General features: G+C 44.1%; 1 protein-coding gene across 2 annotated transcripts in view; it reads right to left on the bottom strand.

The window, feature by feature from the left end:
• Positions 1 to 549: 549 nt before the first annotated feature.
• Positions 550 to 22,413, bottom strand: part of P2RX5 (purinergic receptor P2X 5) — a 144,656-nt gene continuing 122,792 nt past the window's right edge. The window contains exons 7-12 of one of the 2 annotated variants that reach the window (XM_077294229.1): positions 21,004 to 21,142; positions 16,602 to 16,738; positions 15,157 to 15,250; positions 5,567 to 5,632; positions 2,278 to 2,360; positions 550 to 1,166 (exon numbers count right to left, since the gene is read on the bottom strand). In XM_077294229.1, the coding sequence (XP_077150344.1) occupies positions 1,070 to 1,166; positions 2,278 to 2,360; positions 5,567 to 5,632; positions 15,157 to 15,250; positions 16,602 to 16,738; positions 21,004 to 21,142 (616 nt within the window). In that variant the 3' untranslated portion in view covers positions 550 to 1,069. The remainder of the gene's footprint in view (positions 1,167 to 2,277; positions 2,361 to 5,566; positions 5,633 to 15,156; positions 15,251 to 16,601; positions 16,739 to 21,003; positions 21,143 to 22,413) is intronic. The other variant, XM_077294230.1, reaches the window with a different exon arrangement.

The following is a 22,413-nucleotide window of genomic DNA, read 5'->3' on the forward strand; positions in this document are numbered from 1 at the left end:
CAGTGTAAGGAGGCTTCTAAGTCATGCAATGCTCCTCTGACAAGGGGCAACACCCTGAAGCACCATGTCTGATAATTGAGATTCTGGTTTGGCTTTTATCCTAAGTTGTATGGCAAGGCTCGTTAAAGGGTTGACATTGACTTTCAGGATTGCTACTTCCAATAGGTAGCGCTAGAGTCTGATTCCTCTCTGGAGATGCAATTTTCATATTTAACTTCCCAGTTGAGCATTGCATGGCTTATAAGCCTCCTTACACTGGCATGCCAGGCATGGCACTCTGCACAAAGAGAAACGTTACCCCTTAGATCCCAGTCGGGAGCCTCTCATACTGCCAAATCAGATCTTATGCTTTGCACTGATGAGGAGCAACACCCCGAAACAAGTGTCTGCAAATTGAGATTCTGGTTTGGATACGATCCTAAGTGATATGACAAGGCTCGCTAAAGGGTCGATGTTGACTTTTAGGATTGCTATTTCCTATAGGTGGCGCTAGAGTTAAATTCCTCTTCCTCTCTCTGTTTGCATCTTGTAATAAGATAACTTTTCTCTTTAAAAGTACAGATTTCTCATTTATTGAACACATTACAGAGCTGCATAATAGCTGTGCAATGTAAGGTCAAATGCATGCTCCGAGGTGATCACTAATCAGTAAGTATAAAAAATACCACATCGAATTTTCAAGATGTCAAGAAAACAACACTGTCTTCTACCCGCAAAGCAGTGAATGGAGCTCATTGCTCTTTTTGATGAGTCTCTAAAGTGCATTTTCTCCAGAGCAGAGAATTAGACCAGCAGGAAAAAACAAGAAGATTCAGAATGTCACAGTGCGTAAAGGGTGCAGCAAAATGGTTGCCTTGGATAAACAGTAATGCAACAACCCAATGAAGAGATCATGATGCGGCAAATCTTCATATATCCGGCTCGCAGCAGCATGACGGCTATTAGGAGCAGTAGTTGGGGAAAAAAGGTTCATGAATGTCCCGCCCCGGTAGACCATTGTGTCCAGCCATACAAATCTCCCCGACAGGCGCTTCTCTCTTTCTTAGAAGTTTGTTTCTTAGGTCAGAAGTTAGGTCTCCACACTCTGCAATTGTTTCATTTGGTCTACGGCATCAAGGCTTTTTGATTTCTTCTGACCATTGACTGGCAAGGTTTTCTTACAGGACCTGCAGATACGAGCAATAATCCTTTTCATCGGTTTATTATAAATATCTCTAGTCAGCAATTACAAACAGTTCGCAAGCTTCAAAAATGTTTAAAAACAGTCCAATAAAACAACTCTTAGAACAGTGCGACATACACATACATGGCAACCCAACATATAACAGCTTAGAAAAAATTACTGTACTGCACATTAAAAACTTGTATGAACAATACCAGATAATTAGCCACATGTAAAGTATCCTATGCAAAGCATACACCCAGTATATTATAGCACATAGCCTCCAAACACCATGCCTGTCAAAACATAGCCACACTCTCCAGTATCTCAACACCTGTTTCGCCTCCTGCTTCATCACAGGGTACTGGAGTAGTGTTGGCCACTGATTGAAATAATGCACCACTTACTATGCTGTACAATTCCCTTCCTGGTCATCTACATGGCTCCTGGCCTGGTGGTACACTTTGGTCAGATTGGACTCTCTAGACCAGTGTTCCCCAACTCCAGTCCTCAAGAGCCACCAACAGGTCATGTTTTCAGGATTTCCTTAGTACTGAAGAGGTGATAATTCCATTACCTACACATGCAACAATTCCATCACCTGTGCAATTCTAAGGAAATACTGAAAACATGACCTGTTGGTGGCTCTTGAGGACCAGAGTTGGGGAACACTGCTCTAGACTATGTGCTGAGAGGCCTGGCACAGTGGACTTCCTTATGAGTCAGGGCCAAGATGTCGGCACATATAAGAGACCTGAAACCTGGCCTAATTGTCCTGTGGTGGAACGGCCCTTGATATCACGGTATGAGAAAGAGTCGCCAGGTGGAGATTGAGATAGAACTATGTGAAAAAAAAAAATAGTCCTAGGTGTCTTTAAGCTGCTCTGCATAATTCCCCCGCGAGCCACGGCCCCTTGTAAAGACCATAAGAATCAGCACAATATAAATAGACCTATATCCAAGGAACCATATGGCGAATTTATAAAAAGAAGAGTGAAATACTCAAGAGAACAGTAAGGATAAGATCCAAGCACAAACTGAACACGTTTGATCTGGTGGCAGGTTCTCTTTAAAGTGTTAAAGAAACAATTCTTGAGTTAATTAATCATACTTACTTTACTTCTTCAAATTTCTTGTCTCTGTAAAAATTACTCTTTTTGATTAAATATAGTAAGACCAAGTCACAGAAGAAAGCCCCCTAAATGACAATAAAGAGAAACACTATTATTCTACTTATAAATGATGAACAACTGTGGGGACAATTGTGTTACTCAAATGCCTGTATTTTAGGCTGAAAATATTTTTTGCCGTTCATTCATAATTTAGTTTTTTATAGCCTCTGCGTGTCACAGTGGCCATTTCTAGGTGCAAAATGAGTTATCTGAGAGTCTGTCGGTGAGCTCCTTCTGATGGGGGGGGAGTTTGTAACTATTATCTGATTTATAACTTCATGACCTTTCCTCAATGATAATATCTGACCGCCAGTTGTTAGATTTGCTGATCATTTCCTTAAAGTGGCATTTGTAGGCTGGGTTCACATGTTGCAATTGCTGTGGATTTTTTTACGCCAAAAAAACCCCAAACATAGTTCTGTGTCGATTTTTCCAAAAATTGCGCGTGGCAGAGATGGTCTCAACCCGGACCCTACAAGTGCGTGCGCTGGATTTCAGACGTCGGCACTGACATCATCCGACTGGAGAGAATTATCACAGGGAATGGGCATGTTTTCAAAAGATGACTCCGTAAGGATAGCAGGAGTGGACACAGTCAGGAGACGCCCCTGTGCAAGAACAATGTATGGGCCCTTTACAGTCCAATTACTCATTATAATACACAGTTCCATGTGATTTGGAGCTGGTATTGGCCCCCTCATTCTTGGGCCCCTGTGCAACTGCATAGGTTGCACCAATGATATGTCCACCCCTGCAGGATATTATACCACCATAATGACTCCGTGTAATGATTTTATACACACCGAAGCCAGTTTTTAGTTTTAAAACTACAAAACATAGGTTAGCCCCAAACGCCATTGTAACTACCTTGTAATTTGCATCAGGACCATGGGGTCAGGTGAATACGCCATTTTCTGAGGTCACGTTCCCTATATATGTATTCTCCCAGAAGGGAAATGATGCTTCTACAATCCAGTCCTCAAATGAACATCTCCTTATAATATAAACCACTAAGATTTATGATTATTTGAATCTCTCAATTGGAAAGTCAAAGACTATCTCTAAGATCTATGATACTGTCTTGGAAAGTTGTGTAGTCAATAAAGTTTTTACAACTAAAAAAATAAAAATGGACCTGTTTCTCGAGATAATTGGCAATTGGAGTATTTGGCACTGGCAGTGTAGGAGTGGTGGTGGTTGTGGTTCTACTCCCTGCCACCTCAAGGGGAACTGAGAGCTAGTGCCAAGTTCAGAAAGTGTAAACCCCAGTTATAGAAAGTGAGGTGAAGTGACAGCAGTTGTCATAGGACGTAGGCTGCTAAGGACAACGTGAGTCTGTTACTCGGGGCAGTGGATTGCCATAGAACCCTTCTATGTAAATCTGTCGGCCTGCGAACCTCGAGATGGACATCGGGGCCTTTGGGCGCACTAAGTCTGCGGAGCTGCAGGGAAGATGGACTCAAACTCTGAGAGGCGGGAGGTAATGAAATCCAGGTGCACTGCTTGTGCTGGAGAAGAATTCCTAGTGCTGGAGGAGTTAGCTTGAGGGATGCTGCACCCATACCGAGAATTAGGGCTGAAGTTATGTCTGGTACCTGTGGGAAAGACTGGAACCCATTGAGCTCTATCCTATAAGCTGCTTTTTAACGATCATAAACTGCCAAGTAAAAGTTTGACTGAACAAGTTCAGTGTCCCCTGGATTGTTTGCTGTGAAGGTTCGGGAAGATGAAAGCCTGGAGCCAGTGGAGGCCTATGAGGCACAAGTAAGTGTGATGCACCCCACACACAGCAGCACACTGGGACTGGGACACGATTTGCCCGTAGGGAGTCAGAGTGTGAACAATCAGCAGCTTGTCCATGACTACCTCACTCAGGCACCTTACAGCAGCATGGATTGAAGAACCCTTCATGTCAGGTGTGAACAGTTCAGGCTGGTGGAGGTGGAGTACTGGTGCAGGAATGTTTTATTGGTACAACTGAGTCCTCTGATACCTATACCTGGACATATGGAGAACCAAGTTCATCTCTTCCTGATGGATATTTATCCCATGGCAGAAGGACATTTTTAGCAGGACATCTCATTTTTTCCTATTATCCAGAAGCAGTATTGCTATTCATATTTCATACTGACATGCTTTAGCACTACAGAGTGCAATTTTTTTTGTTTAATGTATATGGAGATGGCTTTCCCTAGTATGCACCTCTTCACACTAGCTTGGAAGTGCCAGTCAGTCTTTTATCATTTGTATATTAGCTCTCTGACCGAGCACTGCGCCCTTCAGCATATATGGTGGATTTTAATTGCAACTGGGTCCTACCTACCCATAATATCAGACTTTGAAGAGATGTATTCACATCTATCCAAGAATTCAGACTTCAGTCTTAGGGAGGTATTCACACTTGACACGTAGGACCCAGCAGATTTGAAACTGCCTTGTTGTTGGCTGCTGGGCATGCATGAACTGGCCAAATTATGTGCTAAGAGTCTCATTTTTTCCTAGTATCCAGAAGCAGTATTGATATTTGATGTATTTCATATTGACATGCTTTAGCACTACAGAGTGCAACTTTTTCTGTTTATTCAAGTCGTATAGTCATGTTTTGGTACCAGGAACATGACAGAATATTTTTCTTATGTTCCTGGTATTCACAGTCCACAGATATTATTCCTATATATAATCTGTGAGACCGAAGATAGAATAGACTGTTTGGACCATGTCAGAAGCATCATCTAATTTATTGTACAACACATAGTAGAATTCATGACAATTTTTATGGGGCTCACAGATGTTGCTTTCTGTGAGGTAACACATTTCCCTGCCTGTTTTATCACAGGAGTGAGTGTTTTTGCCACGTCTCCAGTCATCTGAGTTAATCATAAATCAAGACAGTGACATAGGATCTCATTAGCTTGCATGTCACTGACTTGAATTCTGATGAATTCGGAAGACTGGAGACATGGCAAAAACACCCGCACCTGTGATAAAACAGGCAAATGTGTAGCCTCACATAAAGAAGCAACTGCAAGCCACTGCTGTGTCCTCTGAATTTTCTCTTATGCTTACTTATGCTAAGGAGATGTCATATGTGCCGACAATGAACTTTAGAAACTCTGCATGGATGTTTGTAAAATGTTGTGTCAAGTTAACAAAGTGTGAAGTTAATTAATGTGATTAATGCACAGATTTACGTGAATTTCTAGATATGAGAATTCGATAAATCCTTGCTTACCACACCCATAAGTGCCAAGCCTGAACCAATATTGATAACTGTTGGTATAATATTAAACTTTCCAGCCTGGAAAAAAAACACATTGATAATTATATATAAATTGAGAATTATAACTGGCAATTAAATGGGTTATCAAATTAAAGACAATAATCACTTAAACACAAATTGTTGAGTGTCTGGACACTGGAAACCAGATTGTTCCCTAAAACAGGTCTTCTTTAAACAGTTCCTAGTGATATCAGTGAGCTGTCTGTGGGATTCAGCTTGGTTCCTCTCTAACTAAGGGAGGTTGAACACATTCTACTTTCATGGTTAAAGTAAGGACCAAGAAGTTGTATAGAAGTTGTATACTTATAAGGCTTTTGAGTTCGGGTCAGAATATCCATGGCCTGATCTGGATATTCCAGTCATAATCGGACTATGAAAGTCGAAAGTGTGAAACCGGCTTAATAGATGAGGGTCCAGAAAATGGTGACATCCTATATTATCACCATAAGGCTACGTTCACACGTTCAGTATTTGGTCGCTATTTTACCTCAGTATTTGTAAGCCAAAACAAGGAGTGAGTGAAAAATACAGAAGTGGTGATGTGTTTCTATTATAATTTGTCCCTGACCGTTCCACTCCTGATTTTGGCTTACAATTACTGAGGTCAGATACTGACCAAATAGTGAACATGTGAATGTGATCTCATAGGGTATTTCAAAATTGGTTCCTAAATCAGTCAATACTTTTAAAGAGGAACATTTAACAATTTTTTCATGTTGAGGTGGATTCATAATGTAATATTGGCTGCAGAATGGAATAAAACTTTTTATTTTTTTTAACTTCGCCTCTCCGTTGCGGAAATATTAGCAATGTGAGTATTGGCAAATAATGAATTAACTTTTGTTTAGTCCCAAGTGAATATTATCGTATATTATCTCATAAAGGATAGCCTCTATCCCCTGATGACGCCAGGTCTCTGGTGAAACATGTCAGGGAGGCATAGGGCACTTTTAATTAGCATTGGTCAGTTGTGTATGGTTAGTCTGAAGGAAGTAAGGTAGCGGCCGCACTAAACAATTCCTAGAAACCATAACTATAGAGCATCAATGAATGGGATAAGGCGATAAGTACAACAATGATATTATGATTAGTCAGAGATAAGGATATACCTGATTTGTCCCTTATACACACTGACCTTTGTAAGGTTTTAATATCAATATTCCTTTTAAATAGTGAATTAGAAGTACATTTTTCTGGGCTTTAGATAGGGTTTTTGTTGAATTTTTTATTTTCAGGGCTGTGGAGATTCGTACAGTAGACTGCAATGACCGAGTCCCGGCATTATGACATCGATATGAACGTTTGACAAGATGCAGAAGAAATAGTCTTGAGATCAGATAAGACCTCAGTGGTGAGTTACTGGGTGTAAACATTTATTCTGTATAGGAGTATGTTTACACGGAACGATTGACAGCACTAGACGATCACCAATCGATAAACCATTACCGGTTGCAATCATTTACTGTGGTCTTGGCACTCGTTCGGTGTAATCAACATGGATGTGGTTATTTATTGTAGAGAAATCCAGACAGAAATACGAGACGTTTCGGTCAAACACATGACCTTCATCAGTCAGCTGCATGGTGAAGAAACTGTATGCTACTAGCCACTAGCATTCTGTTTTTTCACCATCCAGCTGACTTAGGGACACTGCGGCTTATGCCGCTGTCCCCTGACTGCTGCGCCTCCCCCTCTTTACTCTGGAACACGGTGATCTCCCTTTAAGTGAAGGCAAAAGGAATATGGGGTTAACTTCCCGAGCAGGGGGCGTGGCTTATTCCCTGCTCTTGGCGCCGGGAAGTACTGTGGCCACATCCGTCCCTGGACCCGGACCGTTTGGGGCTGCCGGACTATGGACCCGCTAGAGATTGCGGTGAGGGACAGGATCGGCAGGGAAGGCAGTGCCTGGTTAGCAGCTTTGCTGGCCGGGAGCAGCTCCTTCCCTGCCGCGGTGCAGGCAGCGCCGCCGGAGGGTCGGCGCTCTGGCAGAGCTACCCGACCTCCGGCACGGCTGAGCCCGCCGGTAAATTCAAAAAGGAGCGCGCGCAGCGCTCGTGCGCGCGACTCTTCTGCGCTGGGCGCCAGGAAGTCTGGGGGAAGTGCTTTACAGCAGGTGGGGGAGACACAGGGGACGGCGTGGAGCGACATTAGTTTTATACCCCCTTCTGCCCTGGGGACACTGAGAGGGGGTTTAAGCCTGCAAACGCCAGCAAGGTCATCCGGAACTGAGCAGTTACTTAGAAACGACATGGGGGGTGTCCAGGGAACATCTGCTTCATCTCAGGATTCAGGCGCAGCAGGGAGGGAGGCTGAGGCTCAGCAGGGGGGCATTCCTCCTTTTTCAAAGAGCACAGGGGGAGCTATGACTAATATGGACAGGAGCAAGGACACGGCAGCTGTAGCGCAGCAGCACGTGGGAACACATCACATAATATTGGCACAAGGTCAGCATAGTACGTACTCCCAGGCTAGTTTGGGGGGGGAATCACAATTTCCACCTTACCCACTCATATTCAGTACACCGGGTTCACAAGTACCGGGCGGGCAAATTAATCCCGCACAAGCGTCTGTAGGTGAACACCAGGACGCCTCAGCTTCGCATTCGCTGGGGGCAACCGGTGCTCCTGCCCCAATTCAGGGTGCTGGCACCCCGGCTCTGGATAATAGACAGAGTGCGGGTACCCGCTCCGCGCGCAGGTCATCATCCTCTTCATCATCATGCCCCAGAGAACATCGCAGAAGTGGACGTAGGAAGCGGGAGCGTCGCGTTAGCAGGCGGCGTTCTTATAGATCTAGATCCAGCCGGCATAGTAGACGATCTAGAGCCTCACGCTGGCGCTCGCCTTCTTCATCCGGTAGTTCATCAGGCAGATCACACAGGCAGGAATCTTCTCGCCGCAGGTCTTTACATCATATGGAGCGTCAAGATCTGGTAATTCCCATGGCACGGGAGACAAGCGGTTCGGATATCGTTACACCTATTGGTGAGTACCCCTTTATCGGGGCATGGGGTGGGGAAAGAGCCAACACCAACCCTTCAGATACTGTAGCCAATACTATTGCAGGAAGCAGGATTTATGTCAATCCAAAATTGCTGCAACCAGCCGGATTGCCCAGGCAGCTTCCTCCCCCCCGCCCGGATGTGTATAAAGATGGCCTATTCTGTGGAGTTCCTCCTTTAGGGGCCCATTTGGATAGCGCCATTAAGGAACAAATTTGGTCCAACGATTTCATTGACATATGGTCTCTGGTTTCCACGGATCAACACTCGGTGGACAGGGAGAGGCGGTTGGGTGATAAAACTTACGAACGCAAGCCAAAAGTTGCAAAAACCATTAATAACTGGTTGCAAGCTTTTGCGGTCATGGGCTGCGTTATGGGGGGAAAGACATCCCGAAAGATGCTCCGAGCTATTTATATACTTAGATAGCATTTATAATTCTTATAAAGCCCACGGCGGATCGGCTTGGTGGAAATATGATGAAGATTTCCGCCGTCGATTGGCCGCCAATCCTCAATTGGGCTGGGGTATGAAAGCCACGGATTCATGGCTTCGCCTAATGATGGCTCAGAGAACAAACCAATCCTTTCACGGGCCCGCTGCCGGGTCTAACAACAACGCGGCAGCAGCAGCCACTCGCAGACTAGGTTCATGCTGGTCATTCAACGAGGGGCACTGTAAATTCTATGGGCTATGCAAATATAGACACGAGTGTTCCTCGTGCGGAGGCCCCCACTCAGTGGCTAAATGCACACGTCCGCCCCAGAAAGCCACCTCCGGGAAAAACCCCTCTACAGGCGAGGTTAACGACGCCGGTGAGCGTAAAAAGAATGGGGCCATGGCTGGACAAATACCCCAATGAGTCGGCCGCGGCACAGCTGCGTGTCGGTTTCTCCTTTGGTTTCTTCATTCCTTTTAATTGGTCACCAATACCTCAATCATCCCCTAACTTACAATCAGCAAGGGAATTACCCAACGTACTAGCAGAGAAGCTGGGGAAGGAAATCAGTTTAGGTCGTTTTCGCGGCCCTTTCAATTCCCCCCCTTTCCCTAACTTACGGGTTTCGCCCCTGGGTATAGTCCCCAAAAAAGAAGTAGGTAAATACCGATTAATTCATCATCTTTCATATCCCAAGGGGAGGTCTGTCAACGATGGTATACCCAGCGAGGAAATTGCCGTTACTTATATTTCATTTGACAAAGCGGTTGACCTCGTTAGGAGTGCTGGACCGGGGGCCCTCATGGCCAAATCGGACATAGAGTCGGCTTTCCGCCTTCTTCCCGTACACCCGGATTGTCACCACTTACTCGGGGCAAAATTTGAGGACTTATACTATTACGACACATGTCTTCCCATGGGGTGTTCAATTTCCTGTTTTTATTTTGAGTTATTTAGCACTTTTTTAGAATGGGTTGCCCGCAAATTTACCCGGTTAACTGCCATCACACATTATCTTGATGATTTTTTGATAGTCGGTCCCGCGGGTTCAGATGTGTGTGCCACAGCCCTGGCCCAATTCGAAGATATCATGTCGCATTTTGGGGTCCCACTTTCCCCCGAGAAGACGGTAGGGCCGGTGTCAGTGATTACATTCCTTGGGATCGAAATTGACTCGATCGCCATGGAGTTTAGGTTACCAAAGGAGAAAATTGACAAGCTGTTGGATCTCATCAGAGGGTGTATATCAGTTGGTAAGGTAACATTAACTCAATTGCAATCTCTGCTTGGCTCCTTAAATTTCGCCTGTAGGGTCATGCCAACGGGCAGGATCTTCTCGCGCAGGCTGATGTTAGCCACGAGAGGGGTGAGTCAAAAACATCATAGAATCAGGATTACGTCACAGCTACGTTCTGATTTATACACATGGAAGCTGTTCCTCAGCAGTTACAATGGTAGGACTTGCTTTCAGGAGATTGAATGCTCTAACGTGGACTTGCGTATGTGGTTTGTATCATCTAGCCGCACTGGTTTCAGCATTCGCTTTGGTGACAAATTGTGCAATGCCAATTGGCCTGCTTTCTGGATTTCCAGGAAGTGGAACGAGGACCCCACATTGATCGACCTCCTCCCTGTGGCGGCTGCCATGGAGGTCTGGGGTTCACTATTGGCCAACAAGCGTATCCGCTTACAACTTGGAACCATCAGCGGGGCTCACGCCATCAATTATCTAGCATCTCCTTCATCGTTGGTTCTAGATCTGATTAGGTTCATAGTGTTGAAATGCTTAACGTTTAATGTTTGCTTAAAAGCGGATGTACGAACCGTTAGCAATGAAAATGTCTGTGGTTCATTAACTGAGTTTTACTCGCAGGATTTACGGGACCGACGTCTTCAGGAACCCTTGGAGGAGGTAGACTGCCCGCATTCGATCTGGGATGTCCTGGGGACCTGATGCCATTGATACAGTCATCGATAGCCCCATCGACTTGGAAAGCCTATGGTAAGGCGTGGGAGGAGTGGTGTTCTTTAGCAGACGGCAAATCGGTGGGGTCTTCGGAGGATGCTCGAATGCAGGTGACAATGGCATTTTTGTCAAAAATGCATGCCATGGGAGTATCTGGTTCAGTGGCGCGTAACCGCGTGTCAGCTTTAGCATTTCATTTCAAGCTGCGGGGTTGGCCGGATTCTACGAAACACTTCCTAATCAGTCAACTACTGAAAGGATGGCAACGGACGGACAAACACGGCGACAACAGACGTCCAATATCCTTTGAATTGCTAGTTAATATGGTCAAAGCTTCGGTATCCGTCTGCGACTCTAAATACGAGGCTGCTCTAATAGCGGCGGCTTTTGGCCTAGCATTCTTCGGGGCCATGCGGGTTAGTGAGATCGTTCCTACTGCTCTGTCTAAACCGGGTGGCCTTAAGCGGGAGGATATACTAATTTGCGATGATGGTTTAAGGGTTAGAATATGCAAATCCAAAACTGATCAGGACGGCAGGGGTACTTGGTTCCCAATATTTGCCATTCACAATGCCTTATGCCCATTGGCGTTAATCAGGAATTATATGCAATTTAGGAAGGACGGTTCCCAATTTTTCGTTCATGAGAATGGGCTCCCCCTATTGTCGGGTCAATTCTTAGCTGTTATGAGACGAACGTTATCACTATTGGGTTTGCCCGCGACAGAATTTGGGACTCACTCATTCCGGATAGGTGCAGCAACAGAAGCATCTAGAGCGGGGTTATTTGAATCAGAGATTCAAAGGGTGGGCAGGTGGAAATCCCGCTGTTTTGCCAGATACATCAGGCCTGATTTAGTATTATAAAGCTCTGGTGGTTTCGGCACCATATCCGGGATCCAGTTTGATACTTTATTGGGGAACGTCCTGGGTTGTTGGGTTATTGGTTGGTGGCTGACTGTGCTTTTTATTCCTAGATGGTGGGCGTCCGAGCGTCTGGATAGTGGGCCATTCATATATTTACTGGGCTGCACGACGTGCCGAGGCGTGCCCAGGAGGGCGTTCTCTGGGATTACACGACGTCGACGTGATATGGCGTGGTTTGAGAGGCATGATGTGGTCCCAAGTCCTTCCGGAGATTGTTCACATTTCTCGGATGGCTTCATCCCCCACCATCGTGCTTATTCATGCCGGAGGAAATGACCTGGCTTCTTTCTCGTTGGTTGAGCTACTTACACTGATCAGATCGGACATGGACAAGTTCCCGATGTTCTTCCCGTTAATGCGTCTAGTGTGGTCCGAAATAATCCCAAGGCTGGTCTGGCGAGGTGCCAGAGAATTGGATGCTATGGAGAGATCCAGACGTACGCTTAATCAGAGGATATCACGATTCGTAAGATTCAAGAACGGGGTAGTTGTTCGTCACCATCGGCTGGAGGGGGACAACTCCGGTTTTCTTCTTCCAGATGGAGTCCATTTGAATGAGGCTGGTTTAGATATTTTCCTCAACGGCATTAGAGAAGGAGTGGTTCAGGCGATGCATTCCTTGGGGGGGTCGTAGCTCTTGTTATTCGCTCCTCCTTGGCGGAAGGGTGAAGTTTATTGGTGGTGAAGTTACCTGCCCGGGAGTCCGGTTGGCAGTTATCTCCCTACACCCATTGGTTGGCATACAGTGCCTGTTTTGAGCTGCGACCAAAAATTATTTACCCAAAGGAAAAGATGGAAATGATATGATTTTATTTCCCAATAAAAGTTTTAAAGTTTATTACAGTTGTGGTGTGTTCACTTAACGGGAGCAAACGATCATGGGTCGTAGCAGTCTTAGGGACACTGCGGCTTATGCCGCTGTCCCCTGACTGCTGCGCCTCCCCCTCTTTACTCTGGAACACGGTGATCTCCCTTTAAGTGAAGGCAAAAGGAATATGGGGTTAACTTCCCGAGCAGGGGGCGTGGCTTATTCCCTGCTCTTGGCGCCGGGAAGTACTGTGGCCACATCCGTCCCTGGACCCGGACCGTTTCCCGCCCTCCCTCCCCTGTTTATTAAGATGTGCTTTCAGTTGCAGCTGCGGAAGGGTGAAGTTTATTGGTGGTGAAGTTACCTGCCCGGGAGTCCGGTTGGCAGTTATCTCCCTACACCCATTGGTTGGCATACAGTGCCTGTTTTGAGCTGCGACCAAAAATTATTTACCCAAAGGAAAAGATGGAAATGATATGATTTTATTTCCCAATAAAAGTTTTAAAGTTTATTACAGTTGTGGTGTGTTCACTTAACGGGAACAAACGATCATGGGTCGTAGCAGTCTGATGAACGTCATGTTTTTGACTGAAACGTCTCGTATTTCTGTCTGGATTTCTCTACAATAAATAACCACATCCATGTTGATTACACCGAACGAGTGCCAAGTTTTTTACATTGGAATTGACGGATTTGGATCCTACTTGTGCACCACCTGTTGCCAGAAGTGCCTTGTTCATTATTACATTTACTGTGGTCTGTATGTTTAAACAGGTTATTAAAGCGGTGGTCTAAAACTAAATTTTATTTAATATCATAATCTAATCTTTTTTCTAATATATTTTAATTAAAAAGTCCCTATCCTTCTCTCACTACACTAACTGCTTTATTTTTTTTGACTACTTCCTCTTTGATGACGCTTCATTTGAAAATCCCAGTGCATGCTGGGATACTCAAACGACGTGTCAGTGACCGCCACAACCTCCTCCCCCTCTCTGAAAAGAAGCTTCATCTGTGACGTTCATATCAGGGTCTGGGCTCGTCCCTGCTCTACTGAGCAGACATCAGTTGTCAATTCCAATGTATGCTCAGTAGATTCCTGTCACTGTGCACTATTCAAACCAGTGTACAGTGACAGTGAACTCTCGCCAGCTCTGATCAGAAGTGACGTCATTTGTGGGAGTAACACTGGTCTTTGTTCAGTTGTTCTCTACTTACACTGTGCACTGACCGTGCACTCTACTGCCGACTCGTCACTTCTGATTACAGCTGGTGAGAGAGCGCATTGCCACCATGCACTGAAAATAACACTGCACAGTGACAGGAATCTACTGAGCATCCATTGGAATGGACAAACAACACATGCTCAGTAGAGCAAGGCCTATCGCAACCTCTGAAATGGAGGTCACAGAGGAAGCTTCCTTTGAGAGCGGGGGAAGAGGCTGCGGCAATGACAGTAGCCTCTGCCCCTGATGATGACGCTTTGTTTCAGTATCCATAGCATCGTCTTATTATATAGCGTCCTCTTGTTATGTATAGCGCCATCCCGTATTATATAGCAACCTCTTAGTATGTATAGCGCAGTCCCATATTATATAGCTTCCTCTTGTTATGTATAGTGCTGTCCCGTATTACATCACATCCTCTTATATGTAGTGATGTCCCGTATTATATAGCATCCTCTTGTTATGTATAGCACCATTTCGTATTATATAGTGTCCTCTTGTTATATATAGTGCTGTCCCGGATTATATAGCATCCTCTTGTTATGTATAGCGCTGCCCCATATTTTATAACGTCCACTTGTTATATATAGCGCCATCCCAGATTATATAACAACCTTTTGTTATGTATAGCGCCATCCTGTTTTTTTATTACGTCCTCTTGTTATGTATATTGCTGTCCCTTATTATATCACATCCTCTTATTATGTATAGCGCCGTCCCTTATTGTATAGTGTCCTCTTATTATGTATAGCGCTGTCCCGGATTATATAGCGATTTTTTTTTATATATATATATATATATATATATATATATATATATAGTTCTATGTTATTTATTACGTTGTACATAAAGTGAAAAAATTTGTCCTGCATGCATAGCATGCCGCTGTCTGTGGCGTCTTACATCTGCACATGTGCACAAGTGTGTTAATCACATGACCTATCACATGATTTCTCAAAGGGGATCATGTGACATGTCACGTGATATATCGGGTGCTGGGGGTTCCCACACTCTCTATACTGCATGGGGCACTGGCTATCCTTAATCTGCCCCGGGCCCCCATTGGAACACCATAGTCTTACTTGATCACATGTATCCTTTTTTCCTAACAATGTTCAGTACTAATAACGAAACGATTTTTAATGAATATATTCTAATATATTAGAAATCACGTACCTTTCCATTGACCATGATATCGAAGCGAATTCCATAAGCTTTTATCAGTGTCCTATAATCAGTCCCATTAGCATCACGGTAATACTTGGCATACCTTTATTAAGAAAGACGTGTGGACATAAATATGGTGTTACCAACACAAACATTTCATATATATTATATTAGCTGCACAGCGATAGGCAAAATTATTGTAGGTGTACAAAATAAAAAAACTGACTAGCTGAATCCTTCTAACATCTATGTAGAAACCGGAGGTCAATTTTCCCTGTATTACTCATGAGTCACTGCAAAAGTCTATAGCAGGGTGCTGGGCGAGGCAGCTGGGTCATGAGTTGAAGAGGGGAATGATTTATGCAGGGACATGAGACTCCCTGTTTCTACCTAGAGCGGAGAAAAGAGAAAAATTATCTGGGTAGAAATGCAAAATGAGCAATTGTGAGTGCACAGTACTGTATAGTATGATAACTACAATATATTAAATGGATAAAAACTTTGTTTGGAGTGCTTCTTTAATACCACCCCTTTTTTCATCCATTAAAAATAAAAGAGGAAAAAAATAGAAAACCTAACATACTTGATATCGCTTTGTTCATAAAAGTCAAATCTATTAAAATATGAAATTAAACAAAGATTGGCAAGCACCATAATGAGAAAAAAAATCAAAAATTGGTCACATTTCCTCCCTAATAAAAATGTAATAATAAACAATCAAAGGATCGTATGTACACGAAACTGGTATAAATACAAATGGCAGCTCACCACATAATAAAATAAGCCTTCACTCGGTATTATCTCCAGAAAAATAAAAATATCACAGACCTCACAAAACGACAACATATAGAAAAACATTTTTTTTTGCCATATTCTGAGTTTTTCTTATCACTTAAATAGAAAAAAAAATGCTGCATTTTTAGTATCAACATAATAAGGCTGACATGGTTAATCATTATTGTAGGTCATTTTAAATGCACAATGTCTGCTGTAAATACAAGGTTTGCATATTTTTTACTCTTTCATCCCACTTGGAATTTTGTTCCTTTAATAATAAGGCAAAGTGAATGGTGTCATTCAAAACTAGTTCGTCCTGCAAAAAAAACAAGCCCTCGAATGTCTATGTCAAGGAAAAAATAAGAAGAAGGCGACGAAAGAACGAAAGCACAAAAATGAAAAAGTGTGAATCTCATTCACATGCTGCACTTTTTTATGCTAGAGAATATATGCACACATTCGCTTTTATTGCATTATTTTCATTTGCAGAGTGTCGATTTCTGTTGAGGAGATGCACCTCTTTGGTGCAGTTTAGAAATTCAATCCTAAAGTCTGCACCATATGAACCTAGCTTTAGGCAACATTGAGCCGGGAGCCTGGCTTGAGACCCCCCATCCTATAGCCAGGGCAATGGACTTGGCCGACCATTCAGTTCTAGTTTAATGAGAAATGCATACCTGAAATTGTATCCTGAAGAAACAGATTTTTCTGTGAATTTATTGTCCAAGCGAGTAAATGAATACTGGGGATGGCACTCGGAAGCATCTCTGTCCAGGTTACAGTCCCATTCTATCTGAATGCCAATAACCCCTCCCTGAGAAATGAAGAACATTTAGTTACCGTATATACTCGAGTATATGGCTACTTTTACACTAGCGTTTTTTTGCAATCCGTCGCAATCTGTCGTTTTGGGCAAAAAACGGATCCTGCAAATGTGCTCGCAGGATGCGTTTTTTACCCATAGACTTGTATTGCCGACGGATCGCAACGTATGGCCATACGTCGCGTCCGTCGTGCACTGGATACGTCGTGTTTTTGGCGGACCATCAGCACGAAAAAAAGTTCAAGGGAACATTTTTTCGTTCGTCGCGTCTGCCATTTTCTACTGCGCATGCACGGCCGGAACTCTGCCCCCTCCTCCCTGGGACTTTAGAATGGGCAGCGGATACGTTGAAAAACTGCACCCACTGCCCACGTCGTGCATAATTTTCACAACGTGCGTCGGTACGTCGTGCCGATGCTTAGCGACGGACCCGTACTGACGCAAGTGTGAAAGAAGCCTAAGCCGACCCGAGTATAAGCCGAGACCCCTAACTTTGCCACAAAAAACTGGGAAAACTTAATGACTCGAGTATAAGCCTAGGGTGGCAAATGCAGCAGCTACTGGTACATTTCAAAAATAAAAATAGGTACCAATAAAAGTAAAATTAATCAGACATCAGTAGGTTAAGTGTTTTTGAATATCCATATTGAATCAGGAGCTCCATATAATGCTCCATTCAGTTCATGATGGGCCCCATAAGATGCTCCATATTAAAATATGCCCCATATAATGCTGCACAAAGGTTAATAATGGCCCCATAAGCTGCTCCATAGAGATATTTGCCCCATATACTGTAATGCTGCACAAATGTTGATTATGGCCCCATAAGATGCTCCATAGCAATAGTTGCCCCATATAATGCTGCACAAATGTTGATTATGGCCCCATAAGATGCTCCATAGAGATATTTGCACCATATGCTGTTGCTGCGATTAAAAAAAAAAAAAATGACAAACTCACCTCTCCTCGCTCAGGACACCAGCACTTGCAATAGTCACCTGTCCTCGTTCCGGGCACCGCTGTGTCTTCTGCGTCCTCTGCACTGACGTTCAGGCAGAGGGCACGTACTAACCACGTCTTCGCGCCCTCTGACCTGAGCATCACAGCAGAAGACGCGGAAGACACAACGGTGCCCGGAACGAGGACAGGTGACTATCGCGCAATGCTGCTCACCCTCCCCATTATACTCACCTGCTCCCGGCACGGTCCCTGGCAGCTTCCCTGATGGTCATCTCCGGGCACTGACCGCTTCTTCCAGCATTGAGGGGTCACATGGTACCGCTCATTACAGTAATGAAAATGCGGCTCCACCCCTACATCTCTGGACCAGCTATCATCTCCCTACTAACCAGAATCCATCAATGTCTGTCTGCTATTTCATCCTTCTTCCCCACTAGATTTCTAAAACTTAATATGGACAAAACAGAATTCATCATCTTTCCCCATCTCACTCAACCCCCTCAACAGACCTATCCATTAAAATAAATGGCTGCTCACTCTCCCCAGTCCCACAAGCTCGATGCCTCAAGGTAATCCTTGACGCTGATCTCTCCTTCAAACCACATATCCAAGCCTTTTCCATTTCCTGCCGACTTCAACTCAAAAATATTTCACGAATCCGTACATTCCTCAACCAAGAATCTGCAAAAACCTAGTACATGCCCTCATCATCTCTCGCCTTGACTACTGCAACCTCCTGCTCTGTGGCCTCCCCTCTAACACTCTTGCACCCCTCCATTCTATTCTAAAGTCTGCTACTCGACTAATCCACCTGTCCCACCGCTATTCCCTGGCCTCTCCCCTCTGCCAATCCCTGCACTGGCTCCCCTTTTCCCAAAGACTCCAGTTCAAAACCCTAACCATGACATACAAAGCCATCCACAACCTGTCTCCTCCATACATCTGTGAACTCGTCTCCCGGTACTTACCCTGCACACAATCTCCGATCCTCACAAGATCTCCTTCTCTACTCCCCTCTTATCTCCTCTTCCCACAATCGTATACAAGATTTCTCTCACGTATCACCGATACTCTGGAACCCTCTACCACAACACATCAGACTCTCGCCTACCATCGAAACCTTCAAAAAGAATCTGAAGACTCACCTCTTCCGACAAGCCTACAACCTACAGTAACCACTGATCGACCAAACCGCTGCACGATCAGCTCTATCCTCACCTACTGTATTCTCACCCATCCCTTGTAGATTGTAAGCCCTCGCGGGCAGGGTCCTCTCTACTACTGTACCAGTCGTGACTTATATTATTTAATATTACTTTACTTGTTTTTATTATGTATACCCCTCCTCTCATGTAAAGCGCCATGGAATAAGTGGTGCTATAATAATAAATAATAAGTCTTCTGACCACAATAATTAAACACGATATATTCAGCACTCATGCAGTCCCTCCAAAATCCCACTAGAGGGCACTATAACTTTAATGAATAAAATATTGGATCCTAACCTGCAATGTGAATCTATATATATAATTGTCTAAGGGGTACTTCCGTCTTTCTGTCTGCAACTTCCGTCACAGAAATCCTGCGTCGCTGATTGGTCTCGCCAGCTGCCTGTCATGGCTGCCGCAACCAATCAGTGATGGGCACAGTTCGATTAGTCCCTCCCTACTCCCCTGCAGTCACTGCTCGGCGCCCGCTCCATACTCCCCGCAGTCAGCGCCCGCTCCATACTCCCCTCACCGCTCACACAGGGTTAATGCCAGCGGTAACGTACTGTGCTATGCCGCGGGTAACGTTACCGCTGCTATTAACCCTGTGTGTCCCCAACTTTTTACTATTGATGCTGCCTATGCAAAAAACCTGCTATACTCACCCTCCGTAGTCCAACGATGTGCTCTCGGCTGCCGCCATCTTCCGTTACCAGAGATGCTTTTGCGAAATTACCCAGAAGACTAAGCGGTCTGGCGAGACCGCTAAGTCATCTGGGTAATTTCGCAATGCATCCTGGGAACGGAAGATGGCAGCAGCCACGCGCATAGGGACAGCTTCGCTGGATCCCAGGGGGTGAGTATATACTGTAACTATTTTTTGTTTTAATTATCTTTTTTAAACACTGATATGTGCCCACACTGCTATATACTACGTGGGCAGTGTTATATACTGTAGCACGTGGGCTGCGTTATATACAGCGTGGCTGCTATATACTACGTGGCCAGTGTTATGTACTATGTGGCTGTGTTCTATACCATGTGGGCTGCGTTATATACCGCGTGGGGTGCGTTATATACCGCGTGGGCTGCTATATACTACGTGGGCAGTGTTATATACTGCATGGGCTGCGTTATATACCGCGTGGCTGCTATATATTATGTGGCCAATGTTAGATACTATGTGGGCTGTGTTATGTACTGCGTGGCCTGAGCTATATATTACGTGGCCACTGTTATATACTGCATGGCCTGTGTTATATACTACGTCGCCTGTGTTATATACTGCGTGACTGCTATATACTGCGCGGGCTGTGTTATATACTATTTGGGCTGTGTTATATACTGCGTGGCCACCGTTATATATTGCGTGGCCTGTATTAACGCATCGGGTATTCTACAATATGTATGTATGTATGTATATAGCAGCCACATAGTATATAGCACAGGCCACGTAGTATTTGTCTGCTGTATACTACATGGCTCCTATATACTACGTGGCCTGTGCTATATACTATGTGGCTGCTATATACATACATACATATTCTAGAATACCCGATGCGTTAGAATCGGGCCACCATCTAGTATTTTATAATATAGCCTGTTCAACAATGAAATTGCAACCAAGAAGGTAAATTCATGTACTTATGGAAATCACACGATGTACCGGCATGAAGGCCTCTTCATGACGTTGCCCATGTGGTCTTCAGCTCAATCTCTGGATATCATTGCGTCCACGACAAAAGACTCATCCCTGAAGAGTATAGACCTGTATTCAAGCCTCCATTGTTCCATGTCAGCCTCTGGTCTCAAACTGGAGAACATGTGGGCAACATCTTGAAGAAGCCTTCACGAGGGATTGTCACACAGGTCATACTTCCTGGATTATGGTGTGGCGTGGCGTAATATACGGTAGTAAGCCTATAGCCCCCATTCAGGAACACTGACAGCTTGTTGTTACTTTGATTTGAAATATGATAAAACCAGTATCAGTTTTCAGACAAATGCAATTAGCAGCAGAAATGACAGCTATAAATACAATATACACATCCGCCATTTTCCATGACGACATTTACTCATGTAACTTACTTCCATTGCTATATCCTGAAAGTTATTTCCAGTCCAGGAGGCAATTTTGCCCAAGTAAAATATTGGACAGTAGTGGTTTTCTTTATCATATCGACATGTCTTGAGAAATGAATCGTTTTCTGTGTTCAGAATATTAGTTCTATGAAAGAGAATGTTGACAATACATAAAAGTGGAAACATGTCTTAGGCTAGCTTCACAAAGTACGTTTTAAAGAGTTTTTGGGTCTAAAAGTGCATTTTATTAAGTCTTAAAAGTTTTATATTAATTTGTACTACTTTTTTATGCAAAGTTTGTCGAAACAACATTGATAATAATTGTGTCCATCGTTACTGTAGCTGCTGATTTTGAACATGTGTACAAGGGAATACGGGGCCAGGAACCACCCATTTCTCTTGGTACTGTGTATGGGAGACATCATAGGAGCCAGTCTCCATCCACCAGCTCAGAGACAGCTGAACACTGAGACCGAGGCGGCACAGGAGAAACTGGTGCGGGAAACAAGTCATAGCATGGGCAGAAATTGTGTTACTGCTCATGTACGCACAGATGACAGCGTTAAAACTTCTATTATAGTAGTTGCAAATGAACAAGATGGTTTTATTCAATTAAATGGACCCTGGTGCAAACAGATTAAGCCAACGTTTCTGCCAAATAAGCCCTTTGTCAAGGTCCATCTGTAGACTAATAGGAAAGGGGAAAAGTGTGAATAAAAATGTTCTTTTATTATGTCATCAATAAAATGTGATATATATAAGATCACAGCTATAAGAATTATAATCACAGCTGTGATCCAGTAAGTCCCCATAGGTGCCAGGATGCAAAATAATGTTATAAGTGGGGTTCCTGACCGAAAGTCCCTTGTCAATTATTGGTCAGGTTTAATGGCCATATTTCCAGTCTGTCTACAGCAGTGGCCACGCCGACATTGGATGATTAACGTGTCACTGCAGGAGGGCTAAAATCATTGGCGCCATGTTATTATATTTGATGTAAGCTGGTATCCTGGAGACACGCGCCTCAGGGACACATGTCCTGATATTATGCCAGGACTGATCTTGATAGGATCATCGAATTGACTTACAAAGGGGTTACGTTATCCAAATGTCAAACATAATAACATGTGAATGATGTCCAATGGGATAGGACAATCTTAGCATACTTTACGGTATACCTGTATAAGAAGAAGGGGTCAGAGGATCCCGAGCTGTGCAGATCTCGTCGCGCCATGACAAGATCCGCACAGCTCAGGATCCCCTAACCCCTTCTTACACAGAAATAACTTGAGAAAGGCCTTATTTGGCCGAAACGTTGGCTTAATCTGTTTGCACCAGGGTCGATTTAATTGAATAAAGCCACCTTGTTCAATTACAACTACTAGAGTGCAGAAGTTTTTTCTACTTATTTGAAGA

This window comes from Ranitomeya variabilis, chromosome 3 (assembly GCF_051348905.1).
Source record: "Ranitomeya variabilis isolate aRanVar5 chromosome 3, aRanVar5.hap1, whole genome shotgun sequence".
Lineage (NCBI taxonomy): Eukaryota > Metazoa > Chordata > Amphibia > Anura > Dendrobatidae > Ranitomeya > Ranitomeya variabilis.